Source organism: Eptesicus fuscus, chromosome 2 (assembly GCF_027574615.1).
Source record: "Eptesicus fuscus isolate TK198812 chromosome 2, DD_ASM_mEF_20220401, whole genome shotgun sequence".
NCBI lineage: Eukaryota > Metazoa > Chordata > Mammalia > Chiroptera > Vespertilionidae > Eptesicus > Eptesicus fuscus.
Window position 1 is genome coordinate 91,090,417 of NC_072474.1, and position 23,726 is coordinate 91,114,142.

The 23,726-nt window shown below is 37.6% G+C and overlaps 1 protein-coding gene across 6 annotated transcripts in view; it reads left to right on the forward strand.

Annotated features, from left to right (window-relative positions):
• Positions 1-23,726, forward strand: part of ATP8A1 (ATPase phospholipid transporting 8A1) — a 218,408-nt gene that overhangs the window by 72,244 nt on the left and 122,438 nt on the right. For 5 of the 6 annotated variants that reach the window (XM_054729349.1, XM_054729332.1, XM_054729336.1 and 2 more), the window contains 6 exons: positions 975-1,140; positions 2,450-2,577; positions 5,343-5,420; positions 6,518-6,606; positions 12,971-13,015; positions 21,602-21,674. In XM_054729349.1, the coding sequence (XP_054585324.1) occupies positions 975-1,140; positions 2,450-2,577; positions 5,343-5,420; positions 6,518-6,606; positions 12,971-13,015; positions 21,602-21,674 (579 nt within the window). The remainder of the gene's footprint in view (positions 1-974; positions 1,141-2,449; positions 2,578-5,342; positions 5,421-6,517; positions 6,607-12,970; positions 13,016-21,601; positions 21,675-23,726) is intronic. The other variant, XM_054729339.1, reaches the window with a different exon arrangement.

A 23,726-nucleotide genomic window follows, 5' to 3' on the forward strand; every position in this document is an offset into this window, starting at 1 on the left:
GGCTGATTGATAACTTGGTACATTGTAAAGGCATGAACCTATACTCACCAGGCAAGTAAAACTGCTATTAATGATTTCACCCCTAATTATTCTATAAATTCTGTAAGTCATTTCATATTGGTTATAGCATTTAATTTTCTGTCCTCAGAATGCCTTCTTTATTAGCACAAATCTAGCATAATCATTTTTTTATCATTAAATACATCTGAGGAAACCTGTCTCTATTATTCTCTACACCCAGGACTGCTTAGATAGTTGCTGTGTCCGGTAAAAACAGTTTCTCAGTGCCACCAAAATCTGGAAACCAGTGATCCTTTAATTATTGCTTTTAGCCTTTGGAATTTCCAGGTCTCTGGCTTATGGGTTCATAGGTCAGCTTCTCTGCCTCTCTTCCTAAGCAGAGATGCGAGGCTAGATGCTTCTAGTCTACCCTGTTTGCTTAAGTAGCCAGGTAATACATTGTTTGTCTTGTCTGCCACAGTACAAATGCTGTGTTTACAAAAGGCATGTTACTTCATTCCCCTATTATTGTTTTTACTAGAGGCCCGGTGCACGGGATTTGTGCACTGGTGGGGGTGTGGCTTGTGGGAATCCGCCCACTGTGGGAGCGCCGCTCATCCTGGTCAGCCGAGGAGTGCTCCTACTGTGAGAGCTCACTGACCAAGTGGTCAGTGCACATCCCAGCGCCTGGTCGAGTGGTCGTTCTGGTTGTTCCGCCATTCAGTCGCTGGGCTTTTATTATAAGAGGATATCCTAGAAAAAGGCTTAGGTGACATAGCGGCCCTTAGAAAAAGAGGCTGTTAACCTTTGACAGCTTATTACATCTGTGCTTATTATCTGTATAATGTTCAGGCACCTGCCCATGTCTAGATTTTGAGTTTAATGAGGACCTTGTCATCCTCATCAAAATACTAGATACCTATTACTAAATCATTGTACACATTTCTTATTACTCATCTTGTGTCTTTTTACAGAATTCAACAAGTCCACCACTTAAACTCTCAAATGTGGAACGAATTACAAACGTACAAATTTTGATTTTGTTTTGTATCTTAATTGCCATGTCCCTTATCTGTTCTGTGGGCTCGGCCATTTGGAATCGACGGCATTCTGGAAAGGACTGGTATCTCAACCTCAATTGTAAGCATGAAAGTGCTGGACACTTTCTCTTTCATTAAAACATGAGCCGGTATTTGTTTCACAGCTGATCTTGGGATTTCCTCTTATTTCTGAAAGGAGAACATTGTGGCCAAGATAACTGGGCATTTAGTCTTCACTTTTCAATGCAATTTTCAGTAAAAGTAAAGTGTTAGAATCTCTAAAATTTCAGGATCCTTAAAGATAAAATGAGCACTTCACAGTAACATAAAATGTGATTTTATTCATGTTATTTTCATTAGTGTTATTCGTTTGTTTTAAAATATTTTAATGCAGGTAGTTAGATGGCTGTCCAGTAAAGAAAGCAGACTGAGTATATTTAATGCACCAAAAGTAGTTGACACGTTTTAACATGTTTAAATTGAATGTACTTTTGCTTGAACTCCTGAGTGCAGTGAGTTCTGTGTTATTCGTCACCTTGTCTGAGGGCAAGTGCTGTTAGTTTCCTTTGGAGCATTTATCCTCTGTTATGGGATTATGGGATGAATGCACCTCCCCTAAGTATTTCTGGAAAGTAAGTTAGCAGAGCCTTTTGATGAGTCCTTAACCAACAAATACTTAATTTTCAAAGTGTGAAGATATTTTAGGAAAATCTTACGGCAACATCGATTTTTTTCAATTATATTTTTATTATATTGATTTAGCTTTGCAGCTATTCCAAGTTTTTATTGTGGTTTTTTTTTTACAGTCATTGATTTACTGTTTCAACTTTAAAACCATTACGACTACCATCAATTTGTTTCTTTGTGTACATTACAGTGTATCTGGGATAACTGTTTTATTTTCATTATTGAAGATGAAGACTTTAATTTACCTAGAGCTGAATTAATCTAGGATCCTGCCCTACCATTGTTTTTGCTATCTGGGTTAGTTTTGCTGGTGCTGTTTTGTTTGTTTGCTTTTAAGGCATGCTTTAAATTGGAAGCGCTTTTCAAAAGTTTATGTAAGAGTGGTTCTGCTCAGTTAAGATTTTTCATTTATAAACCCTCAGTCCTGTCCCTAATATCTCTAAACTTTGTGTTTGGAACAGAATTTGAAATGCTTGACAGTACTTTCATTTTTTAGTATCATTATGCAGGTCTTAATGGGATTAATTAATATCTTGAACACAAATAATGCTCTTCCATCTTAAAGAATTTCTTTGAGAATTAGGATATGTTATCAACACAGTATTCCTCCCAAACTATCAAGATATGCTATACTTTATGAAAAACTTTTTTTATGCTTAAAGCTCTGGTCAAAAGAACATATATAAAACCATAAATGTTTTTCTTCCCACCTTCCCCAACAGATGGTGGCGCTAATAATTTTGGGCTGAATTTCCTGACCTTCATCATCCTTTTCAACAATCTCATTCCTATCAGCTTATTGGTTACATTGGAAGTGGTGAAATTTACCCAGGCATACTTCATCAATTGGGTAAATATGAATGATTATTGTTTCTTATCACTCAAAACATATTTTTTCCTGATAGGATCTTTTGATTTCCTTGGAGGAAAAAAATAAATCTTAATTATACCTTACCTTTTGTTGACTGCAAGGTAATATTTCAAAATATTTTTAAGCCTAATAGACATGTGAAAATCGGTAACAAAATCTCTCATCTCAATATCACCCAAGTTTATGGACCAGACATCTGCAGAAAGTAGGTCTCTAGTTCAAGAAACCTATTTTGCATTATATAGTGGGCTTGGGGAAAAGGAGAACCGGGGATTTGGAGTTAAAATATTCTCGTTCTACAATTTACTAGCTGTGTGAGCTTTGGCAAGCCACTCGACTTCTTTGAGCCATATTTCCTTGGACACTCGCATAGGAATGATAAATGGAGCTTACCTGCATCTCCCAGTGGTTCTGTAAATCCAAGAAATTTTACAACATAGAAGACAGCTTCATAAACAATTGAGCACTCTAAAAATAATACTGTATGCACTTCTTGTAGCAACCAGGGCTCCTGCCATGTTTTACACATGTATAGAGTTTATGTTACCACACTGTAAACTATTTCAGCTGCACTTGAATTCTTCCTCTTTTTTTTTTTCTTAAATATTGTTTTAAATCTTGGGAAAATGTGTTGGACATCTGTTTCCTAAATGTTTTGTTTATAAAATATGTTGCTCTTCCTCTGTTTTATTTTTACCAAAGTTAAAATTAATGAATTTATGTAAATTAAATTAATATCCAGGCCTGGCCTGCCTGAAAGTTTAAATTTTCTTTTATTTTGAATAAAGGTATTATCTTTTGATGTTTCTTTTTAAATCACTTTGAAGTCTTTCCACCTGAACAAGATTAGGATTTTTAAAAATATAACTGATGCTGCTTTTGTAACTGCTCATTATCGTCCCATGGTAAATGATCCACCTCAGCTGTCAGTCTCTTAATTCATTGGTAAGAGATCCATATAATTTCGAAATCTAAGATGAGCTGCAAGCATAGCTCATTTCATACAGGAGATACATAACCGAAAAATTCTGTAATAAAGTTTGTATAAATACATTTAAAACTTATTGAAGGTTTTCCACTTATAATCAGAAGTAATAAAGTGACTCATTGTGAACATCAAATAACTAGTCAATTCCTTTGCTATTTTATTTGGATTTTCAAAAATAATATTTGCTTGAAATAATTACATAATTTTAGTGGTGGGTGACCCCAGCAGGCCTTTCAACCACCTTTCTGATACACAGAGATTTTTTAACTTTCCTGACTGAAGAGATCTCCTCTTTCCAGCAGCTTATTCTTTGTAGGGAAATAAGATTAGTAGCTGCCTCCTTTTGATCCTGGTTCTTCCCAGTAGATCTTTCATGAAAATTGTCTCATCTTGTTTCCAAATACTAGCCTTGTAAAACATTTGAAATTGACTGTCATGCCAATTCTGTTACCATATCCCCTCTCCCCATTAAATGTTCTCCATCTCCTTCAGTTCTTCATTTCACTTGATTTCCAACTTCATCCCCATTCCGGTCACTCCTCTCCAAACATTGCCCCATTGTTTAGTTCCCCTCTTCAAGCATGGCACCTACAACTCTACAACCTATTCCAGAAATGACAGTGAGCATTCCGAAAGGCAGATATGGAAGAGGTCAGCTTTAGCCTTTTCATTTGACATGTGAAAATCAGTCAACTCTGACTGATCATTAAAACGTTCTGCTTTAGGAAATATTAATTTTTATGGGATTAGGAGTCAAACCTCATAATTCTGGGTGCAAAGCAAGAACAAATTGGTATGAAAACTATACACTTCTCTTTGGGTTTTGAGAATACACTCTTTTTGCTTTCAAGTACATACCGTGTAAGAAACTTAGCCAAGAAAGTACAACCAGATAGAATCCACTAGTATTGGTGTTCCTGTCCCAGCGTTATGAAGGGTTCAGCAATCTGGAGAAAGGCTGATGCGTAGATTCAATAAGGAGTCCAAGGTCAAAAGATAACTTTGAAAGGCACTGGGGGTCAGAGGAGCTTCAGCTAAAGGAGCTGAAAACTTCCCTTGACTCAGGACCTTGCTTTTTATTAACACAATTTGTCCTAAGGCAAGGTGGAGATAATACACTTCAAAGGGTATTGTACAGAAGCATTGTCAGATTGGGGAATAGCCTACAGCTGTTCAGATGTTTGGCCAACAGGAGGCAATAACATGTAGATTAAGAAGCCCTGAGCTATCTGGCATTTAACAAACATCCTGTTCAGGTTTGGGGGAGATGCTTTTTAGCCACTCCAACAGGTAATTACATATGTGGCTCAGCCCTTGTTGAGCCCCCAAGCTTCATCAACCTTTTGATGAAACTCTTGTAATGATGACATGCTGGAATTGGCTCCCAGCACACTAGGTCATTTTCCCAGGGGTGTGAAGTTGTACTTATTTTATCAATATTTAGTTGCTGTGATTTTAGCTCACATTAAGCACTTACATTGTGTCAGACCTCATAGGGAGCACTTTACATACATTATCTTGTTTAATCTTTACAGTCAGTCTGATAGCCAGAGACATGCCCTACCCGTCACATTGCTCTGCCTTTACTGTGCAATATAATATTCTAGATTGAGTACTGTTCAGCAAAGTCAACTGAAATGGTATAGGGGTAGCAAAAGCTGCGAGTGATTATATACACAGCTTACCAATTAAAATAAAATTTCACTCAGTGTCTTATGACTAGTTGTATTCACGGATTTATTTTATTTTTAAAAAGGATCTTGACATGCACTATGAGCCCACAGACACTGCTGCTATGGCTCGGACATCTAACCTGAATGAGGAGCTTGGCCAGGTAAATGGTATTTCTCGTTTATGTGTTGACATGGAAGTCAGATTCGTTGTAATTTCTGCCGTAGGTGGCAACTACTTCATATGAATTGACAGCTCCTAATTTTCTATTACTCGGATAATCACATAAATACATGTTCGTACATAACCATTAATTTTCATTTTTAGTAAATGAAGTTGCAAATACATTTAAAGCATATTTTGCTCTCAAATGAGGTATTGTACTGAGAGATGTCCTTCAGTATATAATCTGACTAGTAGCAAAGTATTGGCAATTTTTGAGTTATAAACTCTCAGTTTAAAAATTATTCATAGCTTTTGACCAGAATGGAAGAAAAAGTTAAATTCATCAATTAAGTTATGTAAGTTGAACAATAGGAATAGTAGGCAAACAGGAATTTTAGATTTACAATTCATGCAGTATTCACAGGTGTATATTTGCAATCCATTTATTCAAACAAGGTGGGGCAAAAGTAAGTTTACAGTTTTACAGTTGTGAGTACACGAAGTACAGAGTTTATTCTTACATAATTATTTATTCATTATTATATTGTTTTCTGTATAAACAACTGTAAACCCATTTTTGCCCCACCCTGTACTGGCTAAGAAGAGATTCTTCTTTTTTTGTGCCCTTGCCAGTTGCTAACTCTTACTTTTCAAATAGCATTTAGACCAGAATTAGCCTTTTCCTTACCAGTTCAGATGTTGTATGAAGTTCATTGCAGAAGCAATTGCCTGCTCTGCGATTATGTGGAGAAATGCTGGTAGATGTTTTAGTGCCCCATAAATGTTAAGTAGCAGTAAATGCACTTTCTGGTGGAAATTCATTCCATATTGAGGCAGATTTCTATATGACCATAGTTTCTCTAATACCTCGATAGTCAAACATGAAATGGTTTACTGTTCAAATACTAAACAAATATAGTTGAACATATTCCTTTATATGCTGAAAGAAGTCAATTAATAGCATTCCATTGTGCCCCTACAATGTAACAAAATTGATAAAAAGAATAATTTGAGGTTTTTTTCCCCCTCTGTAGGAGACTGGCATAAAAAGACTTCTGAAATTTTAGTGAGACATTTTAAACTCTTTTTTTTTAGGTAAAATACATCTTTTCTGACAAAACTGGAACTCTAACGTGCAATGTAATGCAGTTTAAGAAGTGCACCATAGCTGGAGTTGCTTATGGGTAAGTTTTTCCTCTTTAAATAGAATATGAAATACAACTTAATTAGTGTTAGCAATTTGGTACATTTTGAGAGTTCTTTTAGTGGAGTTTTTTTTTTTTTTTAACCTGGAAAGCAGCTGTTTTACTTTATACATACATGTATGTGTTGTGTTTTATGTTTAGGCGCTGTCTTTCATTTGAAACCACCTCTGAGGTGGGGGCTGCCCAATAATATTTCAGTGTTTAGAGATGCTCAAGGACTCTACCTGGTACAAACACCCCTCCCTCTGCGTTGCCATTAAGTTAGAGTACAGCTGGCATGTGGTAGGAGCATGCAGTCTGGCCTTGGGCGCTTTTCAAGTTAAAACATTCTTCTTGTTTCTCTGATAACTTATCCTTTTGATTTGCTTCTTTCTTTTGTCATCTCTCCTCTTTGCAGTCACAGAACAATTTACATTTCTGGTGATGGGAAGGAAGTAGGGACATGAACCTCTTAAATCCAGGGAAGAATTAATGAGTATCATCAAAAACTTTTATCAGGCTATTAATGTCTCTTAGCATGTGCTGTTGAACACTCATTTTTTCTCATATCCAGGTATGCCTACCTGAACTGTTCAAAACCCTTGTTTTCTTTTTAATATGACTTTTTAATATTGAATTTTAGAGAGAGACGAAGGGAGAGGGAGAGAGAGAAAAAAAAAAACATTAATGGTTGCCTTCTGCATGCCCCTTCTAGGGATCAAGCCCACAACCTGGGCATGTGCTCTGACCAGGAATAAGTCAGTGACCTCTCAGGTGCGTGGAACAGCACCAACCAACTGAGCCACACCAGCCATGGCAAAAAGCCTTCTCTTTTAAATACTTTATAAAGTGAGAAATTAATTTTTACATTTCCTAAAAAGGCATGATCAAAAAGGAAACACCCTCCTGGTTGATAGAATTGGCCTATTACCAAATTTTTCAACCTTTATCCACAAGTAAGACTGATAATCTCAATCCCTTAACCATACAAGCAAGGTGCTTGCTTTTGGGTTGTCTGGCATGCGCCCCACTCTTCCCCACTCACACTCTGTCTCCAGACACTAAGCAAGTATAAAAATAGTGTATTGAATTTTGAAAATGCTTTATTTAAAATTATAAGTAAACTAGAGGCTGGTGTATGAAATTCGTGCACTGGGGATGGGGTCCCTCAGCCCGGCCTGAGCCCTCTCACAGTCTGGGACCCCTTGCTCCTTACCGCCCACCTGCTCACTACTCCTTATTGCTCGACATGCTGCTCCTTAGTGCTGCTGTGGAGGTGAGAGAGGCTCCCGCCACCGCCTCTGAGCTCACCAGCTGTGAGCCCGGCTTCTGGCTGAGCGGCACTCCCCCTGTGGGAGTACACTGACCACCAGGGGCCAGCTCCTGCATTAAGTGTCTGCCCCCTGATGGTCAGTGTGCATCATAGGCTCCAGTCGTTCTGGTCATTCCACCATACGGTCACTTAGGCTTTTATTATATAGATAACCATTGGGTAAAAAAATTCTAAACGTGTATTGTTACTCCCATACATACACAGCGTCCAAAAAGAGAAGTAGATGGAAGCAGATGTCTTTGTTCTTTGGGTCAGTAGGAAACCTACACTAATAAAACAGTAAGGTGAAAATTGACCGTACGTTCGCGACACCCACCAGCCAATCAGGAGTGAGTATGCAAATTAACCCAACAAAGATGGTGGGTTAATTTTCATACACAGGTGCTGAGCAGCCGGGGGCAGGGCGGGATGCTTGCGTCATCGCCATGGCAACGACACAGGCGTTTCACACCGCCCCAGCACGGGAAGGCAGAAAGGTGGCTCTGGGCCAGAGCGAAAAGGCGGCTCCAGCGGGAGTGAAGACAGTGCCGACAGCCAGGGGAAGGAAGGCCCATTCTTGCACGAATCTTCATGCATCGGGCTTCTAGTGTGACTCTAAAAGGCTTCCAACTGTTCAGCTAAAAAGACACTTGATGGAATGGTTTTTCCACATCATAAAGACAGGCTGTTAATTTGAGAAACATGTTTATGTTTCTGGGCTTAGGTGCCATTGTGCATCTTTCCTCTTGATCTGAAGATCTGCTAATTCTCTTAGACCAAAAAGCCTTTCTTCACGCCAACCCCAAATTTACTACTGGCCTCACTCTTTGGTCAGCCGCGGAAGCAGGAGAGGTGCTGCCACCCTTTTTGACATTGTGTATGTGAGACCCACAGTAATCTACACAAGAGAAGGAAAGACCTGTCAAGATTCTAGAGTTTGTTGTATGATACTTGCTGATAGATCTATGGTGATGTTGGTTTTTACATAAATTCTGCATCCACCCAGAAATGCGATTATTAGAATTACCTGTTTGATAATTGGCATCCCTCTTTACTTTGTCCAATTTCCAATTGAAGAAGCAAGTGTTTCAAATTAGTAATTATTAATGATGAATTTCTCAGAGCAGAAAGCTAGAATGGTCTCTAGGTACTCTTTCCTTCTGCATTTTATTAGGTTGGTTTTTTGTTTGTTTTTTAATTCTTGGACCAAGTCCTTCAGCACTTGCAGGCAGTAGTTCTAAAGAGCAGTGTTTTTCCTGTGTCTGCTGGTGATGTTGTCATTAACTGTATTTGGCAGAGTGGGGTTGAGACTGATAAATATTAAAGTAGTATTCGCGTTCAGAATTATCCTCATTTAGATTAAGTTTTCAGTGAAACAAATTTCCTCTTTGGAAAAATAACCTCTCAATATCAAAATAACTCATAAGACATGAGTTCTAGTTGTACCTTTGTTCTAATTCACTGTGACCCTGGACCATTCCTTTCAAGTATTCCAAACCCTTTAAAATGAAGATGGTGAGAGCAGGTGATTTTGTTTTTCAGAGTATGGAGCAAGGAAAGATTTATTGCTTAAGGTTTAAGGCCTGGCTCAAGAAGATCAGAAAAGTAATTCTCAAATACATCCTGAGAAAGCTCAAAATTCAGGAGCTTTAGATATGAAGGGAGGGGAGAATGGGTGAGGTGAAGAGGTGGGTAGGGACTGTAGACAGCAAAGGCATCCAGGAAAAGTACAACATTTCTAAATCCTTCTGTTCCTCCACAGATCTGAGTTCGGTTCTGGAGTTATTAGAAAGCAGTTGATCTTTAAGGTTTTTTGCCTAGATATAAAATTCTAACATATTTAGAAAATTTTTATAAAAGGTGTTTCTTTGTTTGCAAATTTTAACTATATAAACAGAAATATGTTTCTTTTTCCAGTGTTGTATCATGCTTTCAAGAATACCTAAAGCCTTGTTGAGTAAGGCCAGTTGTTCAACTGCTTCCAATAATCATGTATTGGTTGTGTATGTGCTTTTAGGATCCTTAACCCTGACTGAGTTTTTAATAACATCCTCTCCTCCAAACAGCCTGATGGACAGACAGTAGGAACATCAGCATTGTAGAGGGTTGTTAATATCTGAAGGCTTTAGAGACACCATTAACCTAAGTCCACCAAACTCCACAGGAAAAAGTAATTACTGTCAGCCACCTCTCTGTGGGAATGTCTTGGGTTATGGGAGTCCGGACAGGGAAATAACGTGCTTCCATGACCCCAGTTGCCCCGCAGCAGTGTTTAACACGGGGAACTATTAGGTAGGTGCACTTCCAGCTCCCACAGAAGGAAGCATGGTGTGTGTCCCTCCAGGTTGTGGCAAAATAAAGGAAAATAACATACTTGCACATACTAACACATGCCTTTGGGGCTACAGTTTCGGAGCTGGTGCTTTTTCAGCATTTTTAAGCAGTGAGGTAAAGCCTCCGCTTACCCTAGGTAGAGTCAACGGTCAGTTCTTTTGCTTTTATCTGGTTGAAGGGCAAGACGAAGTCTCTTAATAGTATAATCTTTACCTAGTTATGTGTATTCATAGGTTTGTTAGAAGATAATATTTAACACTTAAAACAATGCTTCAAAATTTAGTCTTGATTAATTTATTCTCATTTCACATGAACTTTGCCCCAAATTGGATTCATGATGGGCAATGACATAAAAATATTTGTGCATCCTAGCCGGTTTGGCTCAGTGAGTAGAGCATCGGCCTGTAGACTGAAGGGTTCCGGGTTTGATTCCGGCCAAGGGCACATGCCTTGGTTGCAGTGTGGGGCGTGCAGGAGGCAGCCAGTCAATGATTCCCTCTCATCATTGATGTTTCTTTCTCTCTCTCCCTTTCCCTTCCTCTCTGAAATCAATAAAAATATATTTTAAAAAATAAAAATATTTGTGCAATGAAATAAAAAATTTTGCCTCCATCTGGATTAAAACCAACAAATGTGTCTTCCTGTTCACATGACTAGAGGTGAAAGCTGGGTAAACACCATGAATTTCTCTATTTGCCTTCCTTGGTGAATGCTAATCTCCTGCTAGGTATGAGGCACTGTTAGATGATGGGACTGTAAGGATCAGCAAAAGTTCACAGGGTTTCCGCCCCCTAGAGTTGATAGCCTAATTGGGGGTTAATGGCTTTTAAGTAATCATACAGACCAATAGAGGAGTCTGCGATTGGGGGGTGATCTAATCAGGGAGGTCAGGAACTGCTCCCTGAGAAAGTGATTCTTGAGTTGAGATCTAAGACTGTCTGATTCAGTGAAGAACTTACCAGGCAGATGTAACAGCACTGACCAGACGTGCAAACAAAGGCAAAGAAATAATCAGACCGTGCAGACACATCCGCACTGCTGGAGCAGTGATCACAGGAAACTCATGCAGACAGGATCAAGAGCAGTGTGTGGGTGGCCTGCTGCTCATCACACTGCATAGTGCTCAGCATCTGCCCGGGCGGGGAAGGGGGCGGGGGCCCTGAGCCTTGAGTGCTGTGGTGTTTAAGCTGCCTGACTTGAGAAGCAGGACAGGTGTGTGAGATCAGGGGCTGCTATGCAGCACTGGTGCATCTTGACAGAACCTTGGCACAGTGTGGTTGCTTGGGTAGCACACCCCCTGCCCCTGCCTCATACAGTCTGGAGTCCAAGCCTTGAGGTTGGTCAGAAGTGATTGCCTTAAGCACTGCAGTAGGCCATTGCCTTTTCTGGGAGTCCTGCCCACAAGGAGTTAGGTTAGCTCTTCCTCTCATGCTCTACGAAAGTCCTTTGGTAGGAGAGAATGATGAGTCAGTAGAAGGGACTGCCTCCGTGTGGTTGGAGTGGGTACTGCACTGAGGCAGCTCAGCGCTTTGGAGGTGGAAGAGGTGCCCTGATTGACAGGCCCATGTAAGGGCCAGGTTGGTGAAGGGAAAGAGAGTGGGGTGGTCACTTAGGGATAGAGAGGTCCCAGTGAAGTTAATTGTACATTTGTCAAAAGTAGCAATGGTTTTACATTGGTACTGAACTCTGCATTTTTAAAAAGTCTACCCATACCTTATATGTTTAATTTTAAGGAAAAATATTGAATGGACATATATACCAAAAGAAATGGGAGATAAAATCTGCTCAAGTTGCTAAGAGAGTAAATCTTAAATGTTTTTGCCACAAAAAAAGAAATTATAATCATGTGAGGTGATGGGTATGTTAACTACGGCTATTGTGGTAATTGTTTTGCAGTATATAAATGTATCAAATAAACATATTGTACATCTTAACCTTACACTGTTATATGTCTGTTATATCTCAGTAAAAGTAGGGGGAAATGAACAATAAAAAAGAAATTTTATAAATACATCCATACATAAGAGAAAATCTGCTCTGTGATGTGTTATGGGCCACTTTTGACTGGTCTGTTAAAGTAAAAGCTATACATCCATCACATGTTCCTAGTGCTCACCTGAGCTTATTAATGGAGGGAATTAAGTATTCATTAGCATGCTTCCTGTTTGAGATACTAAATGGCTTAATAACTGAATTATGACATAAGTGGAATTTTTGAAAAATCAGTTAATCTTAAAATGTGGTTCCATTTAATTTATATAAATGTAATTAATTTTATTTTACCTGCTTAAAGAACCATCACCTCATGAAAGTCAGATTTACTTCTAAAATATATGTGGTAAATTTTACCAGTGTGATTGTTTGTTCCTAGGTATTAGCATGTTTGTTTCATTAAAACACTTGATTCCAATTATACAGTATGTGATTGAATTTCCATTGGCTTTGTAGTTAAACCGAGAAGTTTAAATATTTCCTACTGAATACTGGATTCAGTGCATAAAATCAGTAAATCTCATGTTGAAGAGGCAAGGTAGCTATCCAGTTATAGAATAACTTTGTAAACCTGCTTATTTGCCATAAATGATCATTCTACTTACTATACTAACTGCCATTCTTTCAGAATCAGCTAAAAATTCATTTTCTTAACTTTTTGAAGATCCATCAGCCTTTCTGTGATTATTCTTCATCTCTTTCTGTCCCTCTTCTTGCTTTCTGAAGCCATGTCCCTGAGCCTGAGGATTATGGCTGCTCTCCTGATGAATGGTAAGCTACATGGACCTTTCTGTCTCACTGATTCCTTTAAAAGGCTTGCATTTTATTGTTTTGTTAGGCACATTTCACTACTTTTGAAAAAAGCATTACTGATCAGGTATGGTGACATACTGTAAAGTAGGTAGTTGTTGAAATTCACGAAATATCCTTGATTTCCTACTGAATAACCTTTAGTCACTTTATAGACATTTAGTTTAAAGCTTAGGCTCATTGAAGTTTTACATTGTGTATCAACAATAAAGTCTGTAATAACCCACCTGGGGCCTGCGCTGTGAACTTGCTAAGATTTCAGTTACAGCTCCAGAAACTTCGTTTTTTAGCTCAGCATTGCCACCTTCTGCCGCTATGCAAGGACTCGGCTGAGCTACAGAAAGATGCTACTGAAACGTACCCAAGCAGTGACGTTTCCTTTACATTTCTTTTCATTCATTTATTAAATCTGTTTGGGGACTAGAAAATGGACTTTTAAAAAATCAAATGTCTGGAATAAATGATGAAAGACTATGCTACCAAGGACTAGAGTCAAATGGGATGTAATTAATTTTACAGTTATTAAAGATGGCATTTTACAGGTTTAATTCAATATTCTGGGTTGGTTTTATTATTGTTTTTTACTTTAAAAATCCCTCCTCCAAAAACAATAGTAAAATTAAAAATAAAATCCCTCTTTCATGAATTTATATTTTCATTTAGAATTGTATAGCTTGATATGTTGATATTTTTATAATTCATCATGATTTGGTGGCAAATGAAATTTCAAGAAACAGGTTCCTTTAATGCTGGTAATTGTGGAAAATATTGCAGCTTTATAAGTGGTGATGTTTTTATTTTCAGGTTGTGTATGTTTTTTATGATTAAACCACATTTCCAATATGTATGGAAGTCCAAAAGCATCATTTAATATTTTTCAACTTGGATTTTATTTCAGTACAGTAGAGGTTTGGTAACGCTTTGCAGTAAACCTCATGATACCTAGGGGTTAATAACAGAGGCAGCTGTTTGGTTCATGTGATAATTGATGAGTCATCTCATTTCAGCTCATTGCTTGGAATGTCATGCATTTGAACACCTACACACAACTGAATAATTTTTAGTATTTTTAAAAATATGTCAGAGCATCTTACTGTTGGTGGATAATTCGAGTTTAATGGTGTAGATATTCCCTTTTATTTAACATTTTGATAATATAGTTAAAATGTTGAGTATATTTTTTATTTGTTGCTTTTCTGTAACATCAAACAATTCTGTTAGGCCCTGGCATATCATACCAATATGCCAAAGTTACAGGTTGAATCTCCCATCAGGGCACAGACAAGAAGCAACCAATAAATATATAAATAAGTGGAACAACAAATCCATGTTCCGCTCTCTCTCTCTTCCTCTTCCTTCCTTTCTCTCTCTCTCAAATCAATAAATAAAAATTTTAAAAATCATTCTATTAATTTATTTTTTATTGTTAATCCCCAGCCAAGGATATTTTTGCTGTTGCTTTTCAGAGAGAAGGGAGGCCGGGAGGGGGAGAAAGAGAGAGAGAAACATCGATGTGAGAGAGACACATGAATTGGTTGCCTCCCGACCAGCGGGCAGGTAGCAAACCTGCAACCCAGGCAGGAAGAGATTTCGTGCAGCTTGTTCAAGGGCACCAGTGAGATCAGGGAATTGAACCCGAGACCCTTTGGTGTTCAGACCGATGCTCTCACCACTGAGACCATCGGCCAGGGCCATTCTATTCATTTTAAACAACGCTCATTAATATGGAATTAGGGCACAGTTCTCTAAGATAACTCATTTATTCGTAAAAAAAGGAATTTGCCTTTACCATATTTTTATTAAGATTGAATGGAAATGTTAAAGATTGTTGTTTGTTTACTCATGTCATTTGAAATATCCTATTTTTTATAGAGGTTATGTCATAACTGTTATCACTGTTGGAAAGAGGATGTTATTTTATCTAGTTTAAAAGGTTCTTTTTGCAGAACATCCTTTTGGAAATTTTGATACTTGATATTCTAAGCTAGGTAGCTCCAAATAAAAATGCCAGCTTTTTCATAAATTGTACATTTCCACTTGCAGTTACATATAAATTTATATATTTTTAATATTTTTTAAAATAAACACTTAGGGATGACTTTTGCCACTTTTATAATAAAACTAGAGGCCCGATGCCCAAAATTTGTGCAAGAGTAAGCCTTCCTTCCCCCAGCTGCTGGCACCGGCTTCCCTTTGGCACCCAGAACCTGGGCTTCCCGCCAGCCACCGGCAGGCACCTGGGACCCAGGCTTCCCTTGCAGCCCCGGCTTCGTCTGGAAGGTCGTCTGGAAGGACGTCTGGTCTAATTAGCATGTTTTATGCTTTTATTATTATAGATAAGCTTTATTTTAAATATATGCTTGGGTTTCCCATCTATCAAAGATGATGTGGGCCTGCAAAGATGACGAACAGATACTTCATGAGCTTATGTTGTGTCTCAGTCCTGTGCAGGGTAGGGTCAAGGAGGCAGACTGAATTCTGACCACCCAAGTTCACATCCTGACCCTAATGGAGCCCTTGCACAAGTTGCACAATATATCTTCCTTCCTGTCCTCACCTGGTAGAATGTGGACTTCATAGGGAGGTTGTAAGGATTAAGTGAGTTCTGTTTTTAAGGGGAGTAGAAGCGTCTTTGGACGTGGTGAGCTCACAGAGAATGTTAGCTCTGGTGTCTCTCATTTAACCTGACATATTTGAGGAGCTGTGATTGACATGACTATTCTGAAGCTGGTGAAATTTAGGCAAAGAAGCCCCACAGTATACAACCAGCAAACGTGGGAGCCTGGTTACAAAGTGGGAGCTGCTCACATTACACCCTATAGACTGTAAACAACTTCGGAAGAGAACTGCTTTTAGAACACAGGAAGTCTGCTATTTGTCATGCTACCTTTTCTTTGTTTCTTGTTTTGTTAAGGTAAGAACAGGTGAAACTAAACTGCAGAAAAGTTAATTTGGGGGCAACAGTTTTGCACATGCATAAAGCTGGCATTCCCCCAACCTCATCCGATTGGTTTGATGTTGCCAGTGACACCAATATCACAAGTGTGATCCTGGTTGAATCCTGCGCTCCACGTCTTTAAGTGGCTGGTCTGCAGGGGAAAGCCAGAGTGTGATGACTGCATAAATCCAGAATCTGAAAGTTCATTCCTATCTGTCAGCAGCTTCACTTTTCAATGTGAAGTTCATTGAATTCCATGTATAAAACCTGTGGTCTGTCTGCATTTTACTGCCCTACTGTATTTACCACAAAAATGTCAAGTTAAAAAAAAAAAAACACCACATAATATTTAACATTTAAATATGTGTAGATTATTTTCCATTTAGTTGAATTTACAGGCAAACCTAGAATGTAGTAACCCTTTCATTAAAGATAATTGGATGATGGCTGAAGCTCTACTTGCTTAAATATATTAATATAAGTAGTTTAGAGAGAGAAAATCATTGCCTGGCCACTAGCCACTTCAAAATTAGTATGGTTTTGTTGTTATTGCCAACTACCATAAGCTATCATATAACCTTACGGATTAATTCTTTCTATTAAAAAAATCTACCATTGGAGGGGAAAATAATCTCCTTATTGCCAACATTCATGTAGCCCTAAGATAAGGCTATTTTCCAAAACTATATATTTCCATACCCATTTTTTCTAGTGCTTATTGTGGAGAAATTCAAGCGTAGACAAAAGTACTCATCTACTCACTTCAATAATAAGCACTCACTACCAATTTCAATTAATGTATATCTTGCCCTCACTATTATTTTGAAGTAAATTTCAGATAACATACTTATTTCTTCCTAACTATTTAATATAGCTCCATATTATTCTTTCTGGTTAAGTTTTTTACGTTAATGCTAGTGAGGGTAATCCTCCAGAAAAATGACCTTAAAGTGTTCTGTGCTTAGTCATTTCACTGTGACTTTTGGTATTATCATAATTGCTGGGGCCTGATGCGGCGGGGATCTCCCTTTCCCGTGGCCAGCACGGAGAGAGATGAAATGGGTTCTTGGTAGAGGCGGCCGGGGATTGAGAAACAATGAAATAAAGAAAGTCGACACAGAAATAGATTCAAGCTGGGTCCCGGGTGGGTCGCTGACCTCTTCTGTTGGAGAGACAGACGACTGCCCTGAGCCACGCAGCACATTTATTTATTTTCCAATATACAAGGGGGTTTCACCGGAAAACTTAGGATCAAAGGAGCTTGGGAGGGCCCAGGTCCTATTCATTCCCTCTTTCCCGGTGCTAGACTGGATTTACATCTCAAAGCCCCTCTCCCGGTACCTGGACAAAGGTAAGTTAGGAACTGATAACACCCCCGCATTCTTGGGGGGCGTGTAACCGAGACAAGACTCTGCCAATGCCTCGGGCTCAGTTAACAACAATTTGAAGAATGTCCCTGTGTCTTCCTAGGGGGCCCTCTACACATAATATCATTGGATAGTGTCTGGTCTCCTTTATTTTCTCATTTCATTCTGTGTATAATTATATATGGGATGAGTGGTGTTTCTTTATTCTGCTAGGCTCACTGGAACATTCTCCCGGGTGTGACTGCATCATAATGAGATATAATGCAACCAAGTCAGTGTTAGTCTTCAATTTGACAGGTACTTTATGTATTCCAGTGGGGCGGCTGTTTCAGAGGATGTCTTGGCGCTCCTCTTTTGTAATTGCTTTGGGAAATACTACGAGTCACATGGAAAAGCAGGCCTCATTACTTTGGTTAAAACCAATGGCCAACAAAAATATTATTGAATTCGATTGCTTGCTTATAGTCTTGACCTTGACTGGACCTAACTCTGAATAACAAATTTATTTCTAAAAATTAAGCCTTCTTTTAAGGAATTTTGATTTGGAACCAATATCACCATTCAAAAGCAGGAGGTACACTTCCATTTAATAAAATGCTTTACAATCACACTGCCTTTCGTCTTCCTGTGTGTGCCTGTGTGTAATATGTGCAGGTGGATAATGTACACATTTAGTTTACATGTGGGGGGGTGTATATTTCAGGTGGCTGACATAGATTTTGTTCTTGTTTTTTTAATTTAAATTTGATTTATGTTTTAAGTTCATAATGCTTTAACATTACAGATTCTAAGGGTGTGAAGAGGGAGAGGTTTTCCTCCCTTCCCTGTCTTGGAGCCCTCCATTTTCCCCTCCTGAGAGAGCCAATGGAACCAATTTTTGGCTGTATTCTTCCAGATCTGTACAAACATGTATTTTTTCTCATAATTTGATAGAGAGTGAGGCATACTGCACAGTTTTGTACCAGCTTTCTTTTGACTCTGCATTCTTGAGATTTGTCCATATTCAATGAATAGCTACCCATTTTTTGTATAGTATTCTATTATGTGGATGTACCAAGTTTTTTAAAGCAACATCACTGATGGAACTTGGGTTTTTTCTAACCCTTTGCTATTAAAAATGTGCTGCAAAAAATGACTACATGCAACATTTTGCTCTAGGAAGATCATTGGTATAAATTCCCAGAACTGGAATGACCAGATCAAAGGATACATGCATTTTAAATATTGATAGAAATTGCCCATTTGCCTTGTGGAAATTGAACCAATTTTCATCATTGATGAGACATGATTTAACTTTTTCCATAATCACAAAGGCACTGGGTTGTCAAATTTTTATTTCTGTCAAATATATATTTCATTTCTCGCATTATATTTAAAGGCTGAACTTAAAAAAATACTTAAAGCCAATTATATTTCCTTCTTTATGAACTGTGTTTATATCCTTTGCTCGTTGTTCCATTGTATTGTTGATCCTTTTCTTATTGATTTCTAAGTTCTTTCAGTTTTATGAAAATTAGCCTTCCATATATGAGTTGGAAAGAATTTTTTCGAGTTTGTCATTTTTGGCTTTGACTTTGCAGTAGTTTTTGCTTGGCAGAAATGTTTTAGCTTTATGCAGTCAGATTTATCTGTTTTGTTTTCTGAACTATATATGAGAGATACTTGGGCATTTCCTACTTTTTATTTTTTAAATTGCCCCATTCTTTGGTACTTTTATTAGATTGTTCATCCATCTGAAGTTTATTTTAGTCTAAGGTGAAAACTGTAGGTCCAACTCTTTTTTTTTTCTGATGTCTTTCTTGTCAACATGAATTTTTAAAAATGTCATAATCCATGCTGTCATATATGAAAATAGCTAGTACCAATTAAGCCATATGCATTCTGAGTTTTCTGTTAACTTTTATTGCTCTGAGAACTCCCCATTTTTTATCATCAGGAAATAATTATTTACAAGGTATCATGGCTTTTAAATCAGGCTGCAAGAAGCTGCCAGTTATGTGTTGTTGTGGGCTACCTGCTCATGTTGTCTTACCTTAGTGTTCCTCTCCCTCTCTTATTGCTTTTTGCAAAACACCATTATTTCTTTGTCTCCTGGTGAGAAAAGTGCCACTTGAAAATTTCTAGGGAAATATTTAACAACACGTTGATATTGACTTGCATTTTTATTTGTGAGCAGTTCGCAAATTCACGTAGTTTTGTCAACTTACTGTCTAAAGTATTCTTTGTATTTATTATGCAGTTGGTTATTATTTTGAAGTGACATGCACTTCTTAGTTTTATCTGTTTACATTTACTAAAAGTGAATGTTTGGTAAGATTTTGGAGAGGGGTGGTGAGAACACCATGGCTGAATTACCCACCCAGGCCATGCGATTAGCAGATGAGGTGTTTATGGTTTATGGTGTTGGCAAGGAAGCCACTTTCTGGAAGAGTTCTTACAGAGCATTATCCATGGTGAAGCCTTCATTGGTGAATGGAAGATGTGAAGTGTCCATGCAAATATTTCAATTGCATATCTGGTGTTATTTGCTGTAAATACATTTGAAAGTTATATCAGTTATGGTGGCTGTGATTTATAAGATGAAAGAATTACTAGTGAGATTAACCAGTTAACTGCCACGCATCCAAAACAGAAACCATCCCTACATGGCATAGACGCTTATGGCGTACAAAGGGTTAACAAGACATATCTTCAAATTTACAAAGGCTTTCAGACTGGAATTCTTTGAAAACAAAGTAGACCTCCATATGCAAGATGTTACTGTGAATGTTCCTTGACAATTCAATTTATCTAACAAATAAGTAGGAAAGTATAACTAAGAACAATTAATGGTTTAATAGTAGGAAGGTTTTATGGAACCCCAAATAATAAACTATTTTTAAGAACTGAGAGTATTTGGAGTAGAATATGTGCTATTTTTTCTGTTTGCCTGTTAATAAATCATTTAAAAGTCCTTGTATTTTTCTCTCCATCTTTAAAACTAGAGGAGGAGGAGGAGGAATAATAATAATAATAATAATAATAATAATAATAATAATGTGTTTATTCTGCTTTCCAGGGATGTTTTGAGAATTCTAAACTACTACATGTTAATAAAGATGTATTATAATTTTAAGAATTAATAGACTATATACTACATATATATAATGATGCATTTTATTATAAATGTTCTAACTTCCTCCTTTGGTTTTGGGAAAAATATGTTTCATTGAGGGTATTGTGTATGTTCAATTATTTAAATTCTGTTTTCTTCAGTGATTTTTCCTTTTAAACTGTTGGTTTTAAAATTATGAAACTCTTGCTATTTGGCACATTGACATTGATAATGCTCTTTGAAACCTATAAAGATTGTGATTAAAAAACTTTCAGGTTTTCAGTCATCTAATATTGAACATATCTTTTCCTCAGTGAACTAATTCTGAGATTTTCTTCAGTATACAAAAGCTTAGATCTATAGATTTTCACTGAACATTGCAAAGTATCCCCTTTGGTTTTGACATTCCCAACTAAATGGTCCTTGTTCTTTTGAATTTCAACAGTTTTATATTAAATTTCATTGCCAAGATTCATAATAGCTAGATTACAGAGGCCATTCTGACTCCATTTGTTTCTTCTGAAGTGCATAATGTGTGTGCTGACCTAAAGATAGCCACGCACAAAAGAATCCCATACACCTTTATGATTTTTCTCCTCAATATACAGAACACATGTGATATGTATGTAAGCATATCAGATATTTGTTAGTGATGATAAAATATGTAGTGTATTCATATTTTTATATTTCATATGATAATCATGTAGTGTTAATTACTACAAATAAAGATTTCTCATAAGCTACGGTAAAAGTATTAATCAGTATTGTTTTTAATAATAACTTTATCTCAGAATTCTTAAAACTTGAAAAATTATTGAAGTAGAAGAAATTCAATTCCTGGTATTTTAGCAGTTTTGCTACATTTTTTAAATTAAATTTTTAAAACTTCATTGGCTACAATATAATTCCACTCCAGGAAAATGAACTATAAAATACTATTTTCGTTATGCTACGAAAGTCTGTCATATTTCACTATGCTTGAATATATTTTTTGATTTATTAATGAAATTTGTGATGCTGTATTCATTAATGCACTCTATATTATATTTATTAGGGGTTTGCAGGCATAGTGATTTATTTAAAAAGTTACAAACAGATCAGTGAGCTGCTATAAATAAACCAGATTTGCTCCCTTTTTTCCCCTGTAGGCAGAGCTCACAGTTTGGAGACGAAAAAACATTTAATGATTCATCATTGCTGGAAAATCTCCAAAATAATCATGTAAGTGACATAAAATCATTATATTCTAATTCGTGAGTGAAAACCAATGAACATTTCTCTGAATTATCTTCCCTGCTTATGTGGGGTTTTTTTAGTCTTGTGATTATTTTTAATAAATTTTGAAATCTATTAATTTTGCTAATTTTTTTAACTTGGCCAACATGGTTATTAGATATTTAGTTTTACTATTATCATTATCAATATTCTATCTTGTAACAATGTCTTACGTTAAATAACATTAGCACCCTTTTGGTTTGAGAGAACTCACTATTAACAATTTCAAAATATCTGTAGTAATGAATTACCTGCTCAAAATGATAGGCCAGTGCCAACTATATACACTAAGAACTATGGACATCTTTATGAACTCATTGACACTTACTAAAACTTCATCAGATTAGGTGGTAGGGTTTCCTGGCCTTTAAACCCCAGAGCTTTTTCTCACCGTTGCTTCAGTATGTGCACAACATGCTCCCTCTGAAGTACGGGTGAACCGACCACCTGTGCCTCTGGATGGAGCTCTTGTCATGTGTTTGTATGGCTATTTTTGTATCCTTTTTTCTTAAGAGACCCTACAACAGAATATTAGCTTCAGGATCCACAAAACCTACACCTAGACCTCCTCTTCCCTCTGTGCCCTCAGTTCAGTAACTTACACCAGCACCTGGCTTAATTTTCTTTCGAGGAACTTTAGGGTTGCTTTTGGTACTTCCTTGTCCCTCCATCTCCAATCAATGGAGTCACCAAGTCCTTGTCAATACTGACTTCCAGAATACGTCTCAAACGTCGTCTTTATTCTCTCGTTCACTGCCCGAGTCCAGACGACCAGCATCCCCTGTTGAATTACTGGAATGCCTCCTAACCATTCTCCTTGGTTTCCTTTTCACTTCCTTCCAATTTTTGTTGCACAAGACAACTGCAGTGATGCAAGTGGAAATCGAGTCCCACCGCTTCTCTGTTCAAAACCATTGTCTGGTTTCCCTCTTAACTACAAAGTTACATGATCTGGGCCTGCCTGTCACCAGCCTCACTCGGAGCCGCTCTTCCCTTCTTTTTCCCCAGGGCCATGCTAGTTTTCCATTATGTTCTCAAGCACACTTCATTATTTCCTTCTTTAGGATCTTTCAGTCATATTAGGTTCCTGTTGGATGGAAAAATCTCTGCTCAGTTTCTCATGAGGCTAAAACCTCACCAGCTTAAATATTGCATTATCTTCAGAACAACCACAAACTCACCCAAATCACATTACGTGTGTTTGCACATTCTCTTCTTTATAGCCCTTTTCACTCTATAAATAGATTATACGTGAATGTTTATCTGTGTTCTCTTTTCCCCACAAGTAGAAGCTTCCCATGGCAGGGACCGTGTCTCTTTTGTCTATTGTAGCCTGAACTCAGTTTTTTCAAATAATATTTGACTTAGTTTTTCAATCACTTCACTTCTTTTTTGTTTTATTTTTTTAATATGTTTTTATTGATTTCAGAGAGAGAGGAAAGGTGAGGGTGAGAGAGATGGAAACATCAATGAGAGAAAAACATCAATGGGCTGCCTCCTGCACGCCCCCTACCGGGGACCCAGCCCACAACAGAGTATGTGCCCTGACAAGGAATCAAACCAGTGATCTCTTGGTGCCTGGGTCAAAATGATCAACCACTGAGCAACACTGGCCGGGCTGTTTTATTTTTTGTCCAACAGCATAGATTTTTTTTTTATTAATTTGAATGACATTTTTCTTTGTTCAGAGCCAGGCAGTTTAATGAGATCTGGCTGCTTTTCTCCTATAAACTAAGCTCCTTGCAGAAAGGATTCGCTTTCATGTCTTTTTCAGGTCACACGAGTCCATCGTACATGGAAACTGCTCAATCATTTCTTTATTTGGTATAAACTGTCAGTTAAGGTTGCCAGTTTTGGAGAGAGGGAGGACAAGGCATTACAGAGGAATCCCCTGCCATCATCACCCCAACCCAAAATAGTGAACCACAGTACGATGAGATGCCTAAAATTTAAATCTTGTCAGGGTCCGGCCAGTGTGGCTCAGTGGTTGAGCACCGA